Raw genomic sequence first — 26,210 nt, 5'->3', positions numbered from 1 at the left:
CTTGCTTCAAATTTTTGAAATGTTGCACCTTTTCAAAATGGCGGCCGAGTTTGATGCGAATCCAACCGTAAACGTCTGTAATTCCAAGTTTCCGCCATTTTTTTGGCGCCATTCTGAAGTTATTCAGAATTTCAAGAATCTAATGAAATATTCGTTTTTCTCGTACCGATATACCCCCCCAATACAAAGCTCCATGCAAATCTACCCATAAATAGCCTAAATGTTCCCTAACCGCTCCAGGTCGCCATTTTGACCTCCGCCATTTTAAGAAGGACAGGATGTCCGGAAAACTAATGCCACCAGAATCGTTTTCCTCGTCCCAAAAAACCTTCGGATATCATTTTCGTCCCAATCCGTCAAAAAAACGGAGATGTCAAATTTCCATTATTTTGAACTTTGACCGGCCGCCATTTTGTCAAAAATTAAGATTTTGAAAAGCGGGCTGCGCCAAAAATTTTCTGTTTTTATCTTCTTTCAGTCGATGTGTCACAAAAGGGGGTTGCTATTTGAAAAAAGTTGGGGTCCGAAGCCCCTCCCCCGGGGGGGGGGGGGGGCGCGAAAATTTTGGGGGGCCCAAAAAGTAGCTTACATTAATCGATGAACATCCCTGAAGTTTCGTTTCAAAATATTAATTAGGTAAAATTTTAGAGGGGGTGGAAGGGACTCTTGGGACACCCTGTATAGTTCGTATTACATTCATTATGAAGAAGGTCATTGTAAAAAAGGGAATCTTTACGAACTTCGAGTGAAATTCATCGATCGTTAAGAGATTTCAATTCTTTACTTCTACTAAAAATGTAGAATATACATGATTGAATAGATTATGATTTTTATTTACTCCAAGATCGTTACGGGCCTACCTAAAAATTTGCCTCGTTAGACGAATGTTTTCGTCGGTAATTTTTTTTTGTTCATGGCAGTAATAGTATAGACGAAAAATTCAACTTAATTTTTTTGGAACGAGCGTTTTTACTTTCTCGCTCCCCTAGGGTAGAGAGGAAGTATTGTCATCCTCCAAGAAAAAAAAAAAAAAAAAAAAAAAAGAAGTTGAAATTTCATCATTTCTAAACGTTTTAAGGTCCCAGGAGGCAAAATAACCATACTTGAAAAAATGTGTGTCCGTCCGTCAGCTGTCTCCCAAATCTGTGTACAGCGATATCTCAGAATCTATCTGTTCGATTTCATTCAAAATTGGCACAGAACACCATTTCTATGGTCTTCTTATGCACGTCAAACGATTTTGGGATACGCTAAAATTGGGGGGGGGGGGGGCTAGGGTCACATTGGGTTAAAGGTCCATTTTCAGCAAAATCACACGGAAAGCTCATTTTGAGGGACTGTAAATTTTGAAAAATGCCTTTAATTCTTTAAAAGTGGGCATCAAGCACATCACCTGAGTCATTAATTTAAGTTCCTACAAGATCTTTGGACTAAACTCAAAATTCAAGGGATTACGAGGCCCAAATGTAGGGCACTTTGCTCCGCGACATCACAAACAGCTCATTTTCAAGGACTGTAAATTTTAGAAAAAATGCCTTTAATTCTTCGAAAGTTAGCATAAGAGCACCACCTGGTTCATTAATTTAAGTTCCTGTGAGGTCTTTTGACTAAACTAAAAATTGAAGGGTTACGCGTCATTTAGCGAGGAGAGCACTTCGGTCACACGGAGAGCTCATGGACGGTAGATTTTGAAAAAGTGCCTTTAATTCTTTGAAAGTTGGCTCAAAAGCACCACCTGAGTCATTGATTCAAGTTCCTATAGGAGCTTTGGACTAATCTCATAATTGCAGAGGGGCCGGTAGGAAACACTCAATTCTCCGATAGGTGAGTCGGAACGTTTCAGGATATTAACAGCAAACGCTTTGAGTCTGGTGAAACCTAGGAATGCAAATGCATTATATAATGCATCATATACTATCTTCAAAATTACTCCGTAGGTATACACCAAGCTAAATTAGACAACTAATTAGGTATTTACATTACATACTTTGCGAATCATCGAAGCGAACGCAAGAACTGACACTTAGATCTTTATTAGAAACTAATATGTTTGTTGTTAATGAATTTAGAATCCCAGCAGATTCCATCTTTCGCGGTTCCTTTTTACGAGGTACTGAACACGAATATAATATAATAAAACTGCACAAACATGGTTGATTTAATAATGTGCGCGTTATAAATTGGTTATAACCCGTTTAGGTTTGTTGACGTTTGTTCTTAGAAAGACACAGTGATACGAACAGCAAGGAGGTGGCGCTATCTATTGTTTTCGTTTCGAATTACGGGGATACGCGCTAAGGAAGTGGCGCTCTTGGCGGGCGGGTGGTGAACCATTACCAGCAAGTAGATTCGGCCGTCAAATTTAAAATTTGGGCGATGCTAAGCGAAAACCGTTGAGTTTTAAGACTATTAAAACATCGAATAGTCATTCTACCCATTAAAGTAGATTTTTGATGGCTTTTGCCCGTGCTTAAGGAAAGATTATAATATATAATCGTTTCTGAAGCATGATGCCAATGAATCTAATGGATCCTAATGAACCGTAGAAAAGCTAAGATTTTTACGGATCGCCGTCTTTAAGGCATAGATTAGATATTAGATTAGGCAATAAGAGGCATCATTAATCAATTACATATTTAATTGAAGATGCCTCATAAGATCGACAAGTCGAGTCCGAATGTATGAATTCATCACATATCTCGAAGACATTTACAATAAAATTCAGTGGTTTGAGTAAAAATTTCATAATTATTATCCTGCGATCAAAATTCCAATTAAACTTTATGATTTTGTGAAATTGGCAGTATTTTCCTAAATATTTCAGTAAAAGTGTTTATGCCGGCGCTCCGCGCCGGCAAAAGCTAGAAGGTCTTGTGCGATCTTCGCATCATAATGGGGGGGCGAAGCCCCCCCCCCCCCCACATGCCGGTGCGAAGCGCCGGTACGCGGCGCTTGCGCCGCGCCTAAATTGGCCGGAGGCCAATTTTTTTTTCTACCTCTGGCTAGCACCAGGCTTAAAAATTTAATACCGGGTGCGCCAAAAGTCCCGGGACGGCTGTTTATTTTTTAACCGGCTACACGTAGAAAAACGAATTTTGGGGGATGTTCTTGGGTCAAAGTAAGCTACTTTTTGGCACTCCCCAAAATTTGTTTGGTGCCCCCCTGGGGGAGAGCGGGGGGCAACCTTTTTTTTCAAATGGCAACCCCCTTCTTGTGACCCATCGTTGAAATGAGGATAAAAAATGAAAATTTATCCCAGGTCGCCATCTTGATTTTTCACAAAGTGGCGGCCGAAAATGGCTGAAAAATGGGTATCTCGGCTATTTATCGATGGAATCGCATACATCTTGGTATCCGGGGGTTTTTTGGGACGAAAAAAACGAATCTGCCTTCAGTTTATCTAAATAACCATTCTTTCCCAATATGACGGCCTACAAAATGTCGGACAAATTGTTAGCTCGGCTATTTATCAATGGAATTGCACAAAACTTGGTATCCGGGCGTTTAAGAGAGGGGCGTTTCCGGGCGGTAAGATTTTTTTAAAAAAACAAATTTTGGGGAGCGCCAAAATGTAGCTTACTTTTACCCAAGAACATCCCCCAAAATTCGTTTTTCTACGTATAGCCGTTTAAAAAATAAACAGCCGTTTCGGGACTTTTGCCGCACCCAGTATACGTATCTTCTTTCACTAGGCAATAATTCTTTTTTTTTTTTACAATAATTTAATGGTGAAAAATTGGCACGACCGTCACATCTATTAATTTGATCTACCAGCAAGAGGAATGAATGGTTTAATAAGCGTGTTGCTTTTTTGGAGATTAAACCTAATTAAAAGATAGAACGAGGAAAAGTAGTAGTGTTTTTTTTTTCCATCTTGAAATAACATTTGCTACAACTAGCGTGACAGTCGTGACGCACCAAAAAGTTCAATTGAGTAAATTTGCGTATTTAATTTTTCCATAAATTTCTAAAATCGTGCAAAAAATTTTTTGTTAAAAACAAAAAACAAAATAATAATAATTTAATTGGGAAAATGTCTAAAAAAGTTTTGCGCGTCCGGGGGCAGTTTTTTACTGTCACTGCCGACCAGGTTTGCAAAGGCAGAGGCGGAAGAAAAACTAACCTGAGTAAAGAAACGATTTCACTAACTTTTTCCATCGCATGAATTCATGATCATGCTCTCTCAATCGAATGGACCGATGTTGCAGCGATTTTGATTGCTCCTTGCGGCCGTTTTGTTAAAGAAGAACGTCTATGGCGGTCGTAACGTCGAGAGTTAATGACTGCAGATTTTCGAAATATTTCTGGTGGAAGATCATAGATTTCATTAAATAATTTTTTTTTAAAAAAAAAAAAAAAAAAAAAAAAAAAAAAAAAAAAAAAAAAATGAATGTGAATCCGTAGTGGTATCTGTAAACGTACGTACTCTTATCTTCTAATTCTGACATGTGCTTCTACGATGAGGAAAGGGGAGGAAGGTATCCATTGGGGGGGGGGGGGGGTTGTATCCATTTTATCCTGATTTTCCGCGGATCTTGTTGAGTAACTTTCAATTCTTCTAATTTTGAAAAGTATGGAAACTGCATTTACTCCATAGGTTCCATATTTTTTGAAGGGTACAAAGAGCGACGCCAAGAATGGCACAATTTGGGCCAACGGGGATTTTTCTGAAACTGGGCCCAAACGATACCTTATGATACCCTAAAACTCTCGTCAAAATTTTAGCTTGAGTATACAAACGGTTTTTGAGAAATGAGGGGGCAAAGGTGCCAAATCGCCATCATTCTGGACAGCATTTCTACAGCAAAAAGACAGGAAAAAAGGACGAAAAAGTTACACCTTCGATGGGTTTCGGCTGTAAATGTTCTTATTGGGCCGCCAAGCATTTAACTGTGTTCGGTTTCAAAAATTTTGGTTGCACAGTGGTCCAAAATGGGAAGAAATCGTCGACAAATCAGGATTCTTTGTCAAATTTTTAAAAATGGAAATAAAATTGTCGGTCTGCTGTAGTTTTCATGGCTAACAATGTTCTTATCGGTCCTCAATGCATGAAATTGTGTTCAGCTTCACAAATTTACATCGCACAGTGGTCAAAAATGGGGGAATTAGTGGACAAATTAAGATCCTCTGTGAAAATTTTTAAAAATGAAGTGAAACTGTTGGTCCCCTGTAGAGTTTAGATCCCGGAAAAATTCATGTATCTAATTTTTTTTAATTATTACTGCATGTCAGACCGTATTGTTTATAGAACATTGTTCTAAAATAGGCTTTGTAGCATTATCTCAATAAAATATGCAAACTTTCAAAAATTTAAAAAAAGAAGGAAAAATGGGGAGAAAGAATAGAAAAAAAGATTTAAACAGTCCAAAAAAGAATTGAGAGAATTTTCCCGGGATCTAAACTCTACTGGGGACCAACAGTTTCACTTCATTATTAAAAGTTTCACAGAGGATCTTAATTTGTCCACTAATTTCCTCATTTTTGACCACTGTGCGATGTAAATTTGTGAAGCTGAACTTAATTTCTTGCATCGAGGACCGATAAGAACATTGTTAGCCATGAAAACTGCAGAAGACCGACAATTCAACAAAAAAATTTTAAAAATTTTAAAAATTCGACAAAGAATCCTGCTTTGTCAACGATTTCTCCCCATTTTGGACCACTGTGCGACCAAAATTTTTGAAACTGAACACATCTAAATGCTTGAGGGCCCAATAAGAATACTTACAGCAGAAACCCATCGAAAGTGTAACTTTTCCGTCCATTTTTCCCATCTTTTTGCTGTAGAAATGCTGTCCAGAATGATGGCGATTTGGCAACTTTGCCCCCTCATTTCTCAAAAATCGTTCGTATACTCAAGCTAAAATTTTAACCATAGTTTTAGGGTATCATAAGGTATCGTTCAGGCCCAGTTTCAGAAAAATCCCCGCTGGCCCAAATTGTGCCAAAAAACGGTCGTTTTTGACGTCGCTCTTTACGAGAAAAAGGTTTAAAGTTTTGGATTTTGAGCTCCCTCTATGATGAAAATGCGCATCGCCCAGAGAGGCAAGATTGCGTCCGAAAATATCCATCCTGAAATGGGCGCATTGCTGAGTGTGATGGCGGCACCCGATAGGCACGGTCAGATGTGTGCCTCCAGCAGGACGGATATTTTCGGACGCCATCTCGGCCCTCTTGTCGATGCGCCTTCTAATTCTCGCAAAATACGAGATTTTTAATGTGTTTTTGCTAGGTAATTAATGCTTAAGAAAGAAAAAAAAAAAAAAAAAAAAAAAAAAAAAAAAAAAAAAAAAAAAATCGGTGGAAATTTTTTTTGAACTCTCCGTACTTTTCAACAATGGAAGCATTCAAAATTTTCGAACATGATCATTTTTGAAAATTGAGAAAACCACCGCGCTAGGCCTTTCCGCCATGTGAATACAATAAGAAACATTATATCTGTTACCATTTTCTTTTTTCTGATATGAGCTTCAACAGACGAGTCTCGAAAGTTATTTCCTTTTTACGTCGTGACTTATTCCATTTCATCCTGATCTCCAGCGGAAACCTACATTTAACTTCCAACCTGTGCAAATCGAAAAAGTTGCCGCGCAAATCTGTGAGCAGGATTTTTGCATCTCCGCGAGGATTTCTTTGCGGCTCTTCCGGGTAGTTGGCATACGGTGCTATGATATACGATTTTTGCTCACCTTTCGGCTCACGAAAATTGTGAATTATCGCGGGATTGCTATGTCCGTGTCCTTGCCGCTTAAATATTGATCAGTCCATTATCATAACGATTGAATTCATCCTTTTCCGTTTACATCGGTCCATGTTAAGCCTCGCAAGTCCGTCTTCTCGTGAGACCTAAGCTTCGTGAGATTGCTCGTATTTTAGGGGTTCATCGGGTAATGAGAGTGTGAGATTTGAGATCCGCGGATTCTGTTAAGCTCCAAGTCGAGGATTCTACCCACACTAAGGACACCTGAAAATTAAACGGTATTTGCATTTCAACGTCGCCAGTTGATCTCTTCGCAATGCTATAAATCTTACAGTTTTAGTATGATTATCCGCCTTAATTTTTGCACCGCGTTACGCAGGGATACGGGAATTTTTCGTGGTATTTAAACGTTGGGATCGCCTTTTATCCTGGATTTTTCGCGGTTCTCTCAGCAACACTTGTCATTGTCTCGCCAGATGTTGCGCCATATTACATACAAGAATCCAGGACTCTTCTATCTTTCTTTACATTCCGCGATTTTTCGCATTGCTCTCGTGGAAACGTGTGATTTTCTTGTAGGTGATCATCCTCATCCTCGTCACCATCCTCATCCTCATCATCACTATATAATTCCGTAAGCCCCTTCCATCTGATTCAAATTTCATCGGGGAGCGCCGGCCGGGCCGATCCGGGCGCGGGTGGTACCGGATGGAGGATGGTTGTTTAACAATTATATAATCTGAGGTTTCTTCCAGTAATTGACGGCCGCGAAGCAGCCACGGGCCACCAGTTACATTATAACCTTACAATTTTGGATCTGGAACAAGATAGATTATACTTCTATACACACGATCTCCCTCCTGTAGTCGTAGGAAAGAAGTACAAGCAGCCATATTTGCAACCCACTACTCATCTTGCGCAAAAAGAGACAAAAAAGCGTGACTAAAATGCAATTCTGCCAATGCAAATGTCACACTTTCAATTTTAATTCTTGTGGATTTCCCTCTTTTAAATTCCATTTTTATGCCCGCAAGAAAAGAGCGTAAACAGTAAGGTAGCTTTGATAATTTATTTGAAACAGTTTTTAAGGATGGATAAGGAAAAGTAATAATAGAGGATTTGAAAATCCCTTATTTCTTTTCTTTTTTTGCTGCTGCGTAAGGCTCTCTGTTCTCAATCGTTTCCTTTCTATTTTAAGTTGCCGCACAAAAGCCATTACATTTTTTTCATTCGCTGACTTCTGTTTTTACTTTGTCGTAAAACATTCATCCATGCTCTGGTGTCGATAGTTAGATTTGAAGTTGTTGTGAACTAAAATAATTTTTCCTCCGGACTGTCATGTTTGCTAATTTTTCGTCTAAAGTGTTCCCATAATCTAAATGTATTCTTAAAAACTCTAGGAAAAGGGTAAATTTTCCACACGTTCTATAAAACTGAAGAGATTTTTTTCTTTCAGCTATGCAACATTTTTTGCAACCATTATTCTAAATGAGACCGTTTATTAGTACTCGACTGTTCCCCCTTTTCATTCCAGCCTCTGAAGTAATGCATTCTTGATTGACCGGTTATTCTATCTAGCTTATCCGGGAAGTAATGAAGGGTGCGGCTACGCGTTGTTTACACGTACTGCAATTATTGCAAACCAGTCCTAAAATTTCCACCAGACTATACCAACTCGATCATTCGATCTTTTTTTCCTTCTGTCTGGTCCACTTTTTTAGTGGAATGTCTTTCTTCGTTCAACTTTATCAGGCAGACAAAGTTTATCGACTTTGATCAATCGAGGAATAAACCAATTTATATTTTTTTTAAATATATATATACACAGGGTGATCCAAAAGTCCCTTCCACCCCCTCTAACTTTTTACCTAATTGAGGTAAAGATTTGAAACTTGGGGGATATTCCTAGGTCAAAGGGAGCTACTTTTTGGCCCCCTAAAATTTTCAGGGGGCCCCCCTTGGGGGGCAACGGCCCCCAACTTTTAATTTTCAAATGGGAAGACCCCCTTTGTGATAGCTCGATCGAAAGAGCATAGAAAAAGAAAACTTTTCGCGCAAACCCGAAGTCAATATCTCAAACCGTTTCAAAATGGCGGCCGGTTAAAGTTCAAAATGACCGAAAATCCACACCGGTTATTTGTTGATGGATTTGCGCGAAAATCGGTATGTAGGGGTATTTTGACACGAGAAAAACGAATTTGACGATAGATTTTTAAAAAAACCAAAATTTCCAAAATGGCCGACGGTTAAAGTTTAAAATGGCCGAAAATTGTCACCTCGGTTTTTTCCTGATGGATTTGCCTAAGACTTAGAATTTGAGAGTAGTTTGGCATAAGATAAACAAATTTGAACTTAAATTTCTAAAAAAATCAATTTTTTGTCATTTAGAACTTTAACCGGCGGCCATTTTGGAAATTTTGGTTTTTTTGAAAATCTAACGTCAAATTCGTTTTTCTCGTGTCAAAATACCCCAACATACCGATTTTCGCGCAAATCCATCGACAAATAACCGGTGTGAATTTTCGGCCATTTTGAACTTTAACCGGCCGCCATTTTGAGACGGTTTGAGATATTGACTTCGGATTTGCGCGAAAAGTTTTCTTTTTTTATGTTCTTTCGAATGAGCTATCACAAAGGGGGTCTTCCCATTTGAAAATTAAACGTTGGGGGCCGTTGCCCCCCTAAGGGGGGCCCCCTGAAAATTTTAGGGGGGCCAAAAAGTAGCTCCCTTTGACCTAGGAATATCCCCCAAGTTTCAAATCTTTACTTCAATTAGGTAAAAAGTTAGAGGGGGTGGAAGGGACTTTTGGATCAACACACACACACACACACACACACACACACACACACCCTTATATATATATATATATATATATATATATATATATATATATATATATATATATATATATAGAGTTTCCTCGAGTAAGAGTTATTGCAACTTGAGCGCATATGGAGTAAGCGTCGTTGCACCATGACGGAGTCGTTGCACCATGGGGGAATAGTTGCACCATTTAGCTTCCCAGAGTAGGAGAACTTGCACCCAGGGGCCGATTGTACTGCAGTGCCCTCTATATTAATTTTAAAGTGTTCCAGAGTTGTCCCAGAATTGCCTGCATACTAAAGTACAATATTTTCTAGTGGTGGGCAATTTTATTTTTTATTTATTTTTATTTTTTTCTTTTTTACTTAGGTAGGTATTTATTTTTTATTTATCTATTTTATTTATTTTTTTACTTATGTATTTTTTTACTTATTTATTTTTTTTTACTTATTTATTTTTTTTTACTTATTTATTTTTTTTTACTTATTTATTTTTTTTTACTTATTTATTTTTTTTACTTATTTATTTTTTTTACTTATTTTATTTTTTTTATGTATCTATTTTTACTTATTTATTTTTTTATTTTTTGTAACGTGATTCAATTCCCTCATGTTCTTTCAAATGCTTACATCGGCCCTTTATCGGCCCAAAGTGAACCGAGGGGGGGGGGGGGGGTCCGTAAGATCTAAAAATTTTGGAAATTGGAAATACAATGAAGTGCTAATGTGAGGTATGTAAACAAAACTCATGGTTCCGAGCGATTTCCAGTGGTTTACGAGGTTACACATAATTTTTGAAATTAATTAACCCCAAGGGGCTTAAAAGCTAAAAATTTTGAAAAGGCATAGCTAAACCTACTATCTAAGTGTGACATGTCTAAAAATTCCTCCCAACGACGGCTTTAACGTGGCCAAAGTGCATACTGAAAATTTTGAACTCCAGTGTCCCTAATGGGAGGGGGGGCGGGCTAAGGGCTCAATATTTTTGAAAATCGAAAAATTCAAAAACGTGTAAGTGAGGCGTGTCCAAGGACTCAAAGTACCGGACGTAGTTGCACAGGTAAGATGGTTACAAATGATTTTCAAAATTGACTGCCCCCGAGCGGTTTGATGCCCCAAAATTTTGAGAAATCACAGCTAACCCTACTACATAAGTGTGACATGTCAAAAAATTCAGCCAAACAACGGCTTTAACGTGGCTAAAATGGTTACTGAAAATTTTGAACTCCAGTATGCCTAATTGGAGGGGGGGGGGGCCTAAGAGCTTAACATTTTTGAAAATAGAAAAACTCACAAACATGTAAATGAGGCGCGTCGGAAGACTCCGAGTGCACAGTTTTGGCGTAGGCTTTTTAACATTAAGCTCTTAGTCTCTAAATGTAGCAACATCCCTCGGTTTTTTCAATTTGCGCAACCGACGTTGCAAAATTTACCTCGAATTGGTAACAAAATACTTTCGTCCTTGCCGCCAGACCGTTTATCCTCCTTCAATCTCGGCAACTATTGGACCGATTTACCTCGGATTCTCGCAAATGAAAGCTGTAGGTCTCTAAATGCACCAACACCCCTCGGTTTTTTGATTTGCGAAACCGACGTTGCAAAATTTACCTCGAATTGGTAACAAAATACTTTCGTCTTTGCCGCCAGACCGTTTATCCTGCTTCAATCTCGTCAACTATTGGACCGATTTACCTCGATATTTTGCAAATGAAAGCTCTAGGTCTCTAAATGTACCAACACCCCTCGCTATTTCGATTTGCGCAAGCGACGTTGCAAAATTTAACTCGAATTGTTAACGAAATATGTTCGACTCTCCGATCGCTAAGAGATTGTCCTCCTTCAATTAATTTGACCTTTACTAAGGGTCCAAAGAGCGCTGCGGTCGGAAGCGATTCGATTCTGATCGGCGGATCCCGGTCCACGAGGTAGGGTCTTTCTTCTTTGTGGGATCTTTAAAGTTTTTCATGGAGCTCTATCCTTCGAGGTGGGTATGAAAATATCCGAAAATATCTCTGCATGTCCAAATATCCATGCAATATCTAACGCTGCCGCGCCACGGCCTTTGATTTTGCGTCGGGCCCGCTTTCTTATAGACAACCTTACATACTTCCTTTTTTTTGTAAGTAACTACAACAAAATTTCCAGATCAATAAAAAAATCACTTGACATTCTCCCCTAAAATTAACGGTTTCAAAGAAGAATGATTAGAAAGTTCGTTGATGATAACAATTTTGTCGCCGCTCTTTTTAAGTCCTGAAATTTTGGTTACAAGAATATTTTAATTAGATTTTTCCGTGAGTGGTCACTACCAAATTTTCCGCTCTTTAAGGAGATTTACAGACATTTTCCTCTTTAATCAATGGTTTAGAAGAAAAAGGATAAGCAAGGCGCTCGTAGAAATTTTTTCCGCAGTTTTCTTCACACCACAAATTTTTTTTATAATTTTTCCCTAAAAATCGATAGCTTTTAAGGGTCAAAATCGAAAGTTCGCCAAACGAGCTGAAACCAAGCATGTTCGCTTGAAAATGACCCGTTGAGTGCGATTTTCCGGTCGGAAAAGCTCCTCGAGTCCGCTGCTTGCCGCTATCCGCGAAAAACGCCTGGCAAAAACGGTGAAAAACGTGCAAGAAACACTCGTTTGAGACCAGTTTTTCGCTGTTTCTCGGCTCAGGAATCCCCGCAGAGCCGCGGGATTGTGCGCAACCGATCCAGCACTTTCATCTACTTAGGATCCGACTGAAATCTCGGAATTTTTTCTCTGGACGAGAATCAAGAAAAATTGACAGGGGTTACATGGACTAAATTTTAAGGGTCAAAATCGAATGTTCGCCAAGCTGAAAACAAGCATGTTCGCTTGCAAATGACCCGCTGAGTGCGATTTACCGGTCGGAAAAGCTCCTCGAGTCCGCTGCTTGGCGCTATCCGCGAAAAACGCCTGGCAAAAACGGTGAAAAACGTGCAAGAAACACTCGTTTGAGACCAGTTTTTCGCTGTTTCTCGGCTCAGGAATCCCCGCAGAGCCGCGGGATTGTGCGCAACCGATCCAGCACTTTCATCTACTTAGGATCCGACTGAAATCTCGGAATTTTTTCTCTGGACGAGAATCAAGAAAAATTGACAGGGGTTACATGGACTAAATTTTAAGGGTCAAAATCGAATGTTCGCCAAGCTGAAAACAAGCATGTTCGCTTGCAAATGACCCGCTGAGTGCGATTTACCGGTCGGAAAAGCTCCTCGAGTCCGCTGCTTGGCGCTATCCGCGAAATACGCCTGGCAGAAATGGTGAAAAAGTTGGAAGCCAAAAAGTTGGAAAAGTTCGATTTTGAGTTGGGCCCAGAAGCGACGGTTGATCATATTCAAGTATGTTACGTGTCTAGGTGCCCTTGACACCATATTCGAAGCTCATCATTCGTCTCCTTTGAGCCCAGGTCGAAATCTGAGGTAGAACCGCGAAAAACGCGAAATTTCAGCTATTTTCGCCTTCGGTGCCATGTTTAGGCCCCTGTTTCGCAGCCAAAAAACGTGAGTAGGTATCGGCAAAACTCGATTATTTCTGTCAAATATGCACCGTCAACTGCCGTATATCCAAAAATTTCTCAATTCCGTGGAGTGGCCGATTTCGGCCCAAGTCGCAACCCCTCCTTTGACACTTCTTTAAAGATATTTTAGAATATTTTCTTCTGAAATCAACGGTGTATTAGAAAAATGAGAAAAAAGGGCGCTAATCGCAAAAGTTTTGGCCGCAGCTTTCTTAATACTCCATATATTTGGTCAAAATTATTTTTGCGATTAGACTTTTTTTTAAGTGGGTGAAGAAAATGCTCCGATTCAATAAACGATCAATATGAAGACATACCTACTCCTCTAAAACAGGTGGTTTGAAGGAAAAATAAGAAAACATGTCGCTGATCGTAAGAGTTTTTGCCACAGTTTGTTTTTAAGACCCATGTCCTCAGTCCCGAGAATTTTTTTTTTAAAATTTTTGTAATTGACTACTAGAATATATACACTTTTTGAAAAATATCAAAAAGGCGAAAATATGTCGTTTTCGATCCGAGGGAGATTTTGCAACGAAGATCATGAAAATTGAATAACTTAAGAGTTATGGCTCATCCAGATCCCAAGAGCTTTCGTCTGAAGCAAATCCGAGGTAAATCGGTCGAATAGTGGTTGATATCGAAGGAGGACAAATTGCCAAGTGGCAAAATCGAAATAAGTGCCCATCAATTCCAGGTAAATTTTGCAACGTCGGTCATGCAGATGGAAAAACCGAGGGATGTTGGTACATTTAAAGACTAAGAGCTTTCAGTAGTAAAAATTCGAGGTAAATTGGTCCAATAGTTGCCAAGATTGAAGGAGGACAAACTCTTAGCGGTCGGAGAGACGAACATATTTCGTTAACAATTCGAAGTAAATTTTGCAACGTCAGTCACGCAGATCGAAAAACCGAGGAGTAGTGGCACATTTAGCGGCTAAGAGTTTTTATTTAAAACAATTTTGAGGTGAATCGGTCCAGTAGTTTTCGATATCATACACGGAGAAAAAAACTTCGTGCGTGGGACCCGAAGTTTGTAGGTCATATGGTTCTCTGAAGTTTTCAGATTGAGCATCTAAATACTTTAGATCTAGCTGTCGAGGTTCGGATCACACATCTGAAACTTCAGTTCTTACATCTTAAGTACTTCAGATGTGAGAACCAAAGTTTTTCGGATGTGTGATCCGAACCTCGACAGCTAGATCTAAAGTGTTCAGATGCTCAATCTGAAAACTTCAGAGATCCACATGACGTAAACTTCGTATCCCACGCACGAAGTTTTTTTCTCCGTGTAGAAGGACAGGACAAACTGTCTAGCGGCAAAGGCGAAAATATGTCGATTTCGATCCAAGATAAATTTTGCAACGATGGTCATGAAAATTGAATAACTTAAACGTTATGGCTCATCCGGCAGCCTGATTGTTGAATTTTTTGGTTTGTCGGGACGACATAGATGACACAGGTTAAAAGAAGGAGAGAGATTGGTCGGCTATGTCTTATCGCTGCTTTGTCGTGCCTTTGTCAGGTGGAATGGACGACATGTCGGAAACTTAAGAGGTGCCGTTAGCTTGTCGTGAGTTCAACCCGACATAGGCACGACAAAGCAGCGATATGACGTAGCCAACCAATTATGCCCCGCCATTTAACCTATGTCATCTATGTAGTCCCGACAAGCAAAACATTTCAAAAATCAGGCAGCTGATCCTTAGAGCTTTCGTCAAAAGCAAATCCGAGGTAAATAGGTCTAAGAGTTGTTGATATCGAAGGAGGACGAATTGCAAAGTGGCAAAATAAAAAATTTATGGTTATCAATTCGAGGTAAATTTTGCAACGTCGGTTTCACAAATGGAAAAACCGAGGGTTGTAGGTGCATTTAAAGACCTAGAGCTTTCATTTGTAAAAATCCGAGGTAAATTGTAGTCCAAAAATTGCCAAGATTAAAGGAGGAAAAAGTCTGGCGGCAAAGACGAAAGTATTTTGTTACCAATTCGAGGTATATTTTGCAACGTCGGTTTCACAAATCGAGAAACCGAGGGGTGTATAGGTACTTTTAGAGGCCTAGAGTTTTCATTTGCGAAAATCCGAGGTAAATCGGTCCAACAGTTCCGAGATTGAAGGAGGTTAAACGGTCTGAGGGCAAAGACAAAAGTATTTTGTTCCCAATTCCAGGTAAATTTTGCAACGTCGGTTTCGCAAATCGAAAAACCTAGGGCTCTTGGTAAATTTAGAGACCTAGAGCTTTCATTTGCAAAAATCCGACGTAAATTAGTCCAAAAATTGCCGAGATTGAAGGAGCATAAACGGTCTGGCTGCATGGACGAAAGTATTTTGTTACTAATTCGAGGTAAATTTTGCAACGTCGGTTTCGCTAATCGAAAAACCGAGGGGTGTCGGTACATTCAGATACACTGACCTATCATTAGCTAGAATATGAGGTAAATCGGTCCAATAGATGCCGAGATTGAAGGAGGAGAAACGGTCTGGCGGCAAAGACGGAAGTATTTTGTTACCCATTCGAGGTAAATTTTGCAACGTCGGTTGCGTCAATCGAAAAACCGAGGGGTGCTGGTACATTTAAAGACACAGAGCTTTCATTTGGTAGAATATGAGGTAAATCGGTCATATAGTTAACGAGATTGATGGAGGTTACGCGGTTTGGCGGCAACGACGAAAGTATTTTGTTACCAATTCAAGGTAAATTTTGCAACGTAGGATTCGCAAATCGAAAAACTGAGGGGTGTTCGTACATTTAGAGACCTTTAGCTCTTATTTGCAAAAATCCGAGGTAAATTCGTCCAAAAATTGCCGAGATTGAAAGGACTATAAACGGTCTGGCGGCATAAACGAAAGTATTTTGTTACCATTTCGATGTAAATTTTGCAACGTCCCTTTCGCTAATCGAAAAACCGAGGGGTGTGGGTACATTTAGAGACACTGAGCTTTCATTTGTTAGAACATGGGGTAAATCGGTCCTATTAGTGCCGAGATTGAAGGAGGTGAAACGGTCTGGCGGCAAGGCGGAAGTATTTTGTTATCAATTCGAGGTTAATTTTGCAACGTCGGTTGCGTAAATCGAAGTAGCGAAGGGTGTTCGTACTTTCAGAGACTAACAGCTTTCATCTGCAAAAATTTCGGGTAAATTGGTCTGAAAATTGCAGAGATTGAAGGAGAATGAACGGTCTGGCGGCAAACACGAAAGTCTTTTGTCCTCGATTCGAGGTAAATTTTGCAACGTCGGTTGCGTAAATGGAAATAGCGAGGGGTGTTCGTACTTTCAGAGACTAAGAGCTTGCATTTGCAAAAATTCCGTGGTAAATTGGTCAGAAAATTACCGAGATGGAAGGAGGACGAACTTTTAGTGGCGGGTGGGACGAACATATTTTGTCCTCAATTCGAGGTAAATTTCGCAACGTCAGTTGCGCAAATCGAAAAACCGAGGGTAGTTGGTACATGTAGCGACCTAAAGCTTGCATTTGCAAAAATCCGAGGAAAATTAATTCGAAAATTGCCAAAATTGAAGGAGGATAAGCGGGCTTGCGACAAAGACGAAAGTATTTTGTTACGAATGTGAGGTAAATTTTGCAACGTCGGTTGCGCAAATCGAAAAACCGAGGGGTGGTGGTTCATTTAGAGACTAAGAGTTTTCATTTGCAAAAATACGGTGTAAATTGGTCCGAAAATTGCCGAGATTGAAGGAGGATAAATCGTCTGGCGGCAAAGACAAAACCAAGTCATTATCAGTTTAAGGTAAATTTTGCAACGTCGGGCATGCGATTCGAATAAGTAACGGGTGCTGGCAAATCTGCTAGTTTGTAATTTCCGAGATCGAAGGAGGACAAAAAAATCTTAAAGATTTAATTTTACAGATAGAAGATATCGTTATTGAAAACCATATCTTCGTTCCCAAGCATTTTTAATTTTAGATTTTTTTTTTTTTTGTAATTTGCTTAAAAATAAATAATCACCATTCAAAAAATATCATTAAACATTCTTCTTTAAAATGAACGGTCGATATCATCAAAACCTAAAGTATGTTGATTATATAAATCCCGGCAGTGGAGTACTTGCACCTGGTGCAATAACTCCTACTACGTAATGCTTCCACCATGGTGCAATAACTCCTAGTACGTATGCGGATTTTTAAGTTGCAAATGTATAATTTTTAAGGAATATATTGATCAATCATCGAAATTGGGTCTTTATAATAAACGGGCAACAATGTTTTCACTCCCTCCCTCGTTATATATACGGGTTTCGACGATGGTGCAACAACTCCGGAAATCTTGCATGGTGCAACAACTCCTAATCCATAAGAATATATATATATATATATATATATATATATATATATATATTAATCTAAACCCCTCCTTCTTTTTGTTGCAGATATAGAATTAAACAAAATACACAATGGCCACACTGGTACACAATCTAATTGATAGTTACCATGACCTCATGGATAACAAAAGCGGTAAGTTCTTATGACATATACGTTCTTCTGGTGATTCTGGTGACTGGGATTAAGGTCATCTTTCACATAAAGAAAAATTAGGCTGGTTTTGTTTTTGCTGAAGTTAGGATCGTCGGCACGAAGAAAAAAAAATTCAGTTCACACGGCTCCGATTTCTCGACAAAATAAATGTGTCAATACTAAATAAAACTACGTATTCAGTAGTAGAACAAAATAAAGAAATAAGTGAAACTTCTACTTAAATTTACAAGTCAATTATTTTCCCAGGCACTTTATTTCATAACAATTTAAGTTAATTTCGTAATTGTATTTTAATTTAATTACTTCACCATTCATAATGAAACACGTGAAAGTTGATGTAAGGCTTTGCATGATTCTTTATTCCTAACGTTGATCCCCTCCCTCCCCCCCCCCCCCCCGGTATGATGTGCTTTTTCTTAGAAGGGGCTGATTATTAAAATTAATGAACAAACATTGATTAAAAAAAAAAAAACAAAGAAAGAATGGAGGGATCCCATGGTGAAAATTATGAACTAACCGTAGGGTCACAGGATCTCTCCTAAGTTACCGTCAGGTTGTCTATTACTTAACTTTCGTCGTCCACTGCAACCGACTACTTCCACTCATATGGTATCGCTCCATTTTCTCTCTCTTCTTTCACTTTTGCTTTTCCTATCGATTTCAGTAATCAGTCTGCAGGGCAGTCTCACGAGTTAATCTGCTAGGTCTCTTCACCGACTAACACGATGTAGTGCCGGTTCTAGCGGAATGACACAAATCGTGGTAAAGATAACGGACGTCTCATGTAAGGCCGAAACCGCAAAAAACCCGGAAAAAGGGTGAACTTCCCGTCAAGCCTATAAGATCCTATCACGTGTAATTTTAAATATCGCTTGGTTCCTAAAGATACCCTCGTTTTTCATTAAAGCCATGGTACTTGAAGTTGACAGAATGGAAGAGAAATACCCCAAAAATGACTGAAATAAACTGCCAAAAACCCTCATAAAGGGTAAAAATCCCGTCAAGACTATGAGGTCTTATCACGAAATTAGTGTGCATCCAAAAAAATTAAAAGAACTGACGAGGAAGAAAAAAATAGTAATCTCTCGAAAATTTTAAAAGGAGGGTAGAAAAGTAGCTCAAACTCGGTTTTCCGTTTCAAACCTCAAAATGTCAAAATTTTGAGGTCAAGATTTTTTAAGTGATGGTACCTACGCCTGCCTCTGACCTACAACGAGCAAAATGCAGGTAATTCTGCTGTGAGTCTGAGAATGTGAGAGTGCCCTTCAGCTAGTCTCTGGCGCAACCAGCCTACCTTTGAAGCAAGTTAAGTTGCCTTAGTCACCAATATGAGGAGACATAGTTGGATTTGTTGCCTACAAAAAGAAAGGAGACGCTGAGGGACAAAACAAGCGCAGTTCTCTTAACACTGGCCTTTCAGTCTGAAACGTCAAAATATTTTATATCTGTTGAAGTCAAGATTTTTGACAATCTCTTAATCTCACTTTCTTTTCATTTTTCAATTTAGTTAAAAAAAAAAATCCACTGTCATACATCAATGAACTTGACTCCATTTTCCACTAATTATTCGCCTTCATATCAGGTAGTCGCAACTCTTCTTACCTACAATAGCTCTGTCCATATAATACCTACGGGACCTCCCTCGTTTGGATCAAGAATAGAATAAATATTTTGAATTCAGATTCTAGCATTCTCTCTGAAGATTAAAAAAAAGTCAAGTAAATGAAGTTAGAATTTTTTTTTAAAAAAAATGAATTAAAATTCATCAATTCAAACGAGACGGTCCCGATACTTCGGTACCTCTGTAAATACGATTGAATACAAAGTAGCGTGAGAAATAAATAACAGTCCTAAAACTCTCTTCGCTGTGTAGTTTATAGTTCCTACATAATTATCTCTGAAAGTCAAGGATTCGCGTTTTTTTCTCCGAAAACTTTACCACCGGTGATAACCTTATTCGGAGCACAGTAGAATTCGCCTACATCTAGGTTATGTGTCTTTCACCTAGGAACTGGAGAGTATTGCCATCCTTTTTCCCCTCTCTGATTGGTTCATGAGTTTTGGCCCCGCTGGCACTCTTCTGGCAATACCCCCTAGACTATTGATTTCGTTTATTGTCTCACCATTTATCTATTAATATTTATAATTCTCTCATTTATTTGTGACCCTGTTCGCGAAGTCCGGAACAGGGTTATCGTCAGGTTTTCGAATATTTCAGGCGTCAATGCTTTTTACCTCTTTTTCTTGGGAGGAATCCTCCCTCAAGGCACTTTCACCTCCCTCAAGGCAGTTTGGAACCTCAGATATTAAAATTGATTCGACTAAAACTTAACATTCTTAATAATAATGCTGAAATGATGGTTAGGCGACTTCAACTCCTTTTTCCCCGGGATCGAAATAATTTAGACCCTGAAAGGAAAGTGCCCCATCATAATTTTGCGAGACCTGCGGGAATAGGGACAGAATAGGGATCTAGAAAGGGATGCCATACTGGGTGAATTGAAACCTCTAACTGTAATGTTCACAGCGAGATTCAATGCTTCAAAGCTAAAATAATATGTCATGAAACCATATTAAGTACAATCCTTATAATATGACAGAACCGTGATCCAGCGTTGACGCCGATTTCGGCCGTTGGTGTCTTCGACTTCAAGCGCTCCTAACTTCTGTAAAAACAGTCATTAGTCCAAAAATTGAGAGTCTCTCTTGTAGCATTTTTCGCTGACTTCACTTTTCCACGACCATTTTCGCCGTAAAATCGCCCAGAAAAAAAGGTGTCCAGGAAAAGCGACAAAAATGACAATTTTTTCAAATTTCCCGCGGTTTTCAGCGCGCTCTGGTGGACGGTACATGCATTGTATCAAAACTTTGATGCATGTTTCAAAATCAAAATTTAACGTACTTTCGCTTTGCGGAACTTTATTTGTCGTCCGACGCACAGGGAACGAGTTATTACCGATTCTTGGACATAAATGAGATTTGGCAACGTCTTTTCAAGATGGCGGCTTTAGCGGCAAAAATCGAAGGTAGCAAAGTTCAGATTCGAACTCAGCGCTAAAAAACACATAGGATACATATGCTAGAGATTTTTTTCCAGAATGTGGAAGGTAAACCCCTATTTTGGGATAGGTTGGCTATGGACTGTTGTGCATTCGCATGAGGCAGAAAAGGTCGATTTTAGCAACTTTCGGGCGGTCTGGCAACCCTTTCCCAGCGGAGTTCGACGGTCTGGCAAGGTAATATCTACTCAGGGAAGTCACCCCTACAAAATGAGACTAAAATCAACTATAATACTTTCCGGTTTAAATTTGCGCAATTTTTCGGAACTTTCGGGCGGTCTGGCAACCCTTTCCCAGCGGAGTTCGACGGTCTGGCAAGGTAATATCTAATCAGGGAAGTCACCCCTACAATATGAGACTAAAACCAACTATAATACTTTCCCGTTAAATTTTACGCAATTTTTCGGAAATTTGATGGGTCTCAAATTTTGAACCCAGCGGCTATGACCAGCCAGACTGCCCGATCCTTGCTACACTCGAGTGTCCCGATCTAAGAATGTATGTGAAAATTCTTATACTCTCCGGTTAGATAATTCGGTACTGGCTCTTGGACTAATAGGACCCATGCCAGAGTAGAAGGGTGACACGTGTTGTGAGCAGGTAGGGATGGGTTTACGTGGAGAGGGAAACGGAAAATCAGAGGGTGTAAGGTCCCCCAACCATATGACTCGTCCAGCGGCGAAGACGCAAATATGTCGTTTTCAAATCGAGGTAAATTTTGCTATATCGGTCGCGTAAATCGAAAAACCAAGGGGTGCTGGCACATCTGCAGCATTAGAGCTTTCAGTTAAAACAAATCCGAGGAAAATCGGTCCAGTAGTTTCCGAGATCGAATTAGCACAAAATGTCCAAACTGAAGGAGGACAAGAAAGCCTTAGGATATTAAATATACAGATTAATAAAACATCTGAAATGGTGCTTTGCCCTCCCCCCTCCAAAAAAATTTTCAAGATCCAAAAGAAAAAATAATGATCCATTACTTATATATTGAAATATTAATACATAGAAACTCCTTGATTACTCATAAAAACATAAAAACCTATCACGGCTCCAAAAAAAAAAATAACTTTTCTAGAACACTTAAAAAATTTATCAAAGATGAACGTATCACTTAACGAAGCCAAATTAGTTGTTTCAATGCTGCCCTACTCGGACAAGTAAAAAATATAATAGGTAAATAAATGAGAGAATTATAAATATTAATAGATAAATGGTGAGACAATAAACGAAATCAATAGTCTAGGGGGTATTGCCAGAAGAGTGCCAGCGGGGCCAAAACTCATGAACCAATCAGAGAGGGGAAAAAGGATGGCAATACTCTCCAGTTCCTAGGTGAAAGACACATAACCTAGATGTAGGCGAATTCTACTGTGCTCCGAATAAGGTTATCACCGGTGGTAAAGTTTTCGGAGAAAAAAACGCGAATCCTTGACTTTCAGAGATAATTATGTAGGAACTATAAACTACACAGCGAAGAGAGTTTTAGGACTGTTATTTATTTCTCACGCTACTTTGTATTCAATCGTATTTACAGAGGTATTATCAGGTAATCAAAAAAAAAAAAAAAAATTAAAAATGGTGTTCCGGGGATCGATGAGTTGGTGCGCCATTTGACCGCTGGAGCGCCCTAGTATACTAGGGCTCTAGTATGGCAAATCGAAAGCAATAAGCATCGCCTATAGGCTGAGCGCTTAAAAAGGGATGGGCAAGGGGGGGGGGGCAAGGATGCAGTGGCGTAACCAAGAATACGCCCCCCCCCCCCGAACTGTGGTGCTGCGCTCCCCCATTTCATAAAATTTGAGCGACGCACTTTTCTCTCAGGAATTTCCGCGCCCCTTCTTCCCCCGCATTCCTCTCTCCCGGCGCACGATGGATCGAGTCAATGGGAGAGGTCGGTCGTGGAGCTTTGCGCCTCTGATTCTACGAGGTTAACGAATATTCCTGGTCATTTGATCTACCATATGCCATTTATCCTACGTAATTTTTCGCGTAGAATTCATTTTTGTTATTATTTTTGGTGAACAGAGTACCTGAGGACCCGTTTTTGTGCATTTTGTCGAAGAAACTATACAGGTGCAAAGTTTAAGCGTCTGTGTTTCACTGCATAAAACGAAGTTTTTAATTTTTCATGAGGATAGAGGATAAACTCTGAATTAAATTATTAAATTATACACATATACACAAAAACACAAAAATACCTACCCAGATATGAGCTACCCGTCACAGCAAAGTTAATTTCAAAACTTTGTCTGAAGATATCATTCTTAAACACACGGATCGGTGAAAAAACAAATGAAATACATATATGAATTCTTTGAAAATATTCAAGATCGCTTTTACTTTAAATTCTTATTTACATCTAGAGGAAGGAGCAGAGATTTAGAGTAGGAAGAGCACTAGGCGGCTAAAAAAAAGAAAGAAAAAGTCATCTGCTTCTTTCTTTTCTTCTTCTTTAGATTTAGTTCTCCATCACTCTCATCCTCTTCTTCCGCTCCTAAACCACATCAAACTTAAAAAACAAACAACGCAAAAAACCGCAAAAATTCCAAAATTTTCTTGGACTTGTACAGTTAAATCATACTCGCAGTGAAATTAGTTTCGCTTTGATTGCAGTTTGTCTACATCAAAACAGGTTCATCTTATTTAAGAGGAGCATTTATCAAGAGTGGCGGTAGCCACCCCCGGTCGAGAAAGATGACGTCCTACTGAAGTCTAAATAGCAAAGTGGTGGCCGACACTCTTAGACACACGTAACTCCCTTAATCTGAAAATTGATTCGATTTTGAATGGAATTCAGAGCGAACGGCGGCACGGATTCTAACGATCTTGGTGTCTACAGACGCAGCCCGCACGCAGACGCAGACGTAAGCCCGATGGCATACAAGAGTTTTATTAAGAACCATTGAGTTTTCAAAAAGTTATAAGCACTTAATGACCCAAAACGACGAAAATTTTACTTTTTACTTTGGCGGGCAATTTGAATTTCAAGAATCCAAGGTCTTGAGAAAGTCACACACACTCCGCGATAACGGTAAACCTAAGACCCTTAAAAGTGGGTACCTAAAGAATCGCCATTTTACCTTGTCACGGGTTTTTTACCGTTTTTGAACATACCTAGTGTTCTGAAAGAGAAATTACGGAAAATACGACTAAACCGACTGAAAACTGCTCGTCATGACGATCTTTGACAACAGATATCTCGCTTACATAGCCGCAGATTCTAATGGAACTTACATAAAGGGCATTGCTTGAAGATATAAGGATTTCATTCTACCACATAAAATAGAGCTTAATTGCACGGATAATCCAGCATCGGCTTACATCGTTCAAAATCTTAGCTTTAATTTTTGAATTTAGAATAATACCAGTGGTGGTTCAATGCCATTGGTGGTTGATTCTGTTCAGGTCCGTCCGAATTTCGGGAACGAAATTTCTCTCGTCGTTAGCAACCTCCAACCTCCAGCTACTGTAAAGTTGTGAATAATGAATGGGTTTAATTTAAAAGTTCAATTCATTTTTGATCCTAACCACTATGTCTTATTCTGTTAGAGCCCGATACACTACTTCATTGGTTTCTCTTAAAATGTTCAAGTGATTTCTTTACGTTGAATGATGAGTAACGAATTTATGAGTGAGGTTCGATCATGTCTAGCTGGCTGTATCAGATCCATGATCTGATTCAAGCGATAAATGTAATTTACGATGATGAAATTACGAAATTGTGCCAAATAATCAATAGGAAGCAGCATTTACATCCATGTTTGCATTCTCATAACAAACAGCACCAAAAAACTATATCATTTCGTGCATTTATAGACAAGCGGAAAGCGCAACGGTGGATCGGAGAAAAGTGCCATGGCTCAATTACATTATTATTTTCCTCATGTCACGAATGGTAGTCCGCACATTTTGAAAAGAAATGTTTTTCAGTGGACCCTATTAGATATATGTTAAGTTCCAAAAGTTACTGGATGTGAGCCTCAACCCTACCTACGACTTGCTACTGTCCTTTGTGGTCTTACCAAAGTTCATTCGCTTTAAATTTCCCTGTCAGCCTACGCGCTCTGAAGTGATGGTGTTTTTCTCAAGTGCATGTTATAATTGTTATTGGCATGAAGGCCATGTTTTCTGCATGATTAGAACGCTTTATCAGTTGGTGGCGAGAAATGCGGTTAGGTGTCGGATTCTGCAATTCATTGTACGCGTTGTTTGTTTTGTGGCTATAGCTTCCTGAGAAAGCGAGGTACAGTGTTATTTCTTTTCGGTAGAGTTCAATCGTAGGTCAACTTAATGTCACTCAATCAGAGATCTTTGACGATAAGTATTAGCTCAAATTTGGTTTTCCCTGAGTCTCTTTGATTTTGTGTCAGTAGTTGTTAGTAACACCATTATGCCAGTGAATGTCTAACAAGATCTTTCGTGAAGGTTATGTTCTCATTCCATTTTCTTCACTTCACAATTAAATTAAAATGAGCTTCATTTTGCTGCATGTATTCCTGTGTGAAACAGGAGCATCCATTCCTCCTCTGTCTAGAAGCCAAACAAAATGTATCACCCATCTCCTTGGATGACCCAGCCGCCTGATCACTGAAACTATGTCGATACGATACGGTAAGACATAGTCCTATCTTAACCTTGCAATGTATCGCAATTCGACGTCGTATCGGGCTGCTTTAAGCTTTCAATAATCGGCCCGCAGAATTGTGGTATCCCCAGCAAATTGATTGAGATCCTCTTACCTACATGTCCATTATCATTACTTTAACAATTATGTTTTTATCCAGCCAGAAGTATATCTTCATGATCTACACTTTGCTTCTGAGTCTTGCCTTATCGTATCAGCCCCAGTAAGTGAGAGGATACACCAATCTAAATCGGAATGGAATGCTTCGTGGCAAATCGCCGCCCCTCTTTCTTACTGTTTGTGTGAGAGGATAACCTCCACCCTGTTGATGAATATTTTATCTCAGTTCTCTGCTATAAATGAGGACCAGTTCACCAGAGGGAACCTCTGTGTCAGTCACGTGTTGAGAGTTTGTTTACATCAAGTCATAAGGTTATGTTTGCACCCACTTATTGCCACTTATTGCTAAACCATTTTTCAAAAAGTTGTAGTGATGTTGTGTTACTGAAGTATTCCACCTTGACCTAGTGAGTGCTTTCTAAGCTCAGCTGCCAGCATGTAATTACTCCGGTGAAACAGTACACGTTAAACATCAGGTGTTTGGAGTTAAGTTTTTAACTACTTAGTTTCTGCACTGCTAATCGTCCGAGGCTGAATGTGATTAGATCACTAAATAGGTATCTATACTATAAGCTCCAAGACCTCCTAATTTTGCGAAACTGGTGACGCTTAGTTCCAGCGTTCTACCGGGCCGATTTTCATGATTTTTGCGGCTATCGACGGGCAATTGTCTCTAGATAAGCCAACTCTTTTCAGATTTTCAAAATATGGCCCAGGTTTTTTTATATTACGTGGTAAAGTTGCGAATTCTCCCATTTAAACAATGTAAATTTATACTTTTTGTCATAGTTCGTTTGAGCGTTCTACCGGGCCGATTTCTATGATTCTTGCGTAAATCGACAGGTAATTGGCCCTAG

General features: G+C 39.3%; 1 protein-coding gene across 6 annotated transcripts in view; it reads left to right on the top strand.

The window, feature by feature from the left end:
- The window catches only part of LOC109038525 (very long chain fatty acid elongase AAEL008004), a 324,320-nt gene that overhangs the window by 175,491 nt on the left and 122,619 nt on the right, over positions 1–26,210 (top strand). For all 6 annotated transcript variants that reach the window (XM_072297087.1, XM_072297083.1, XM_072297086.1 and 3 more), the window contains one exon: positions 17,445–17,529. In XM_072297087.1, the coding sequence (XP_072153188.1) occupies positions 17,506–17,529 (24 nt within the window). In that variant the 5' untranslated portion in view covers positions 17,445–17,505. The remainder of the gene's footprint in view (positions 1–17,444; positions 17,530–26,210) is intronic.

The sequence above is a fragment of the Bemisia tabaci genome, chromosome 2 (assembly GCF_918797505.1).
Source record: "Bemisia tabaci chromosome 2, PGI_BMITA_v3".
In the NCBI taxonomy this organism is placed as follows: Eukaryota; Metazoa; Arthropoda; class Insecta; order Hemiptera; family Aleyrodidae; genus Bemisia; species Bemisia tabaci.
The sequence above is the reverse complement of the archived record's forward strand: the minus strand, read 5'-3'. Positions and strand labels throughout refer to the sequence as shown.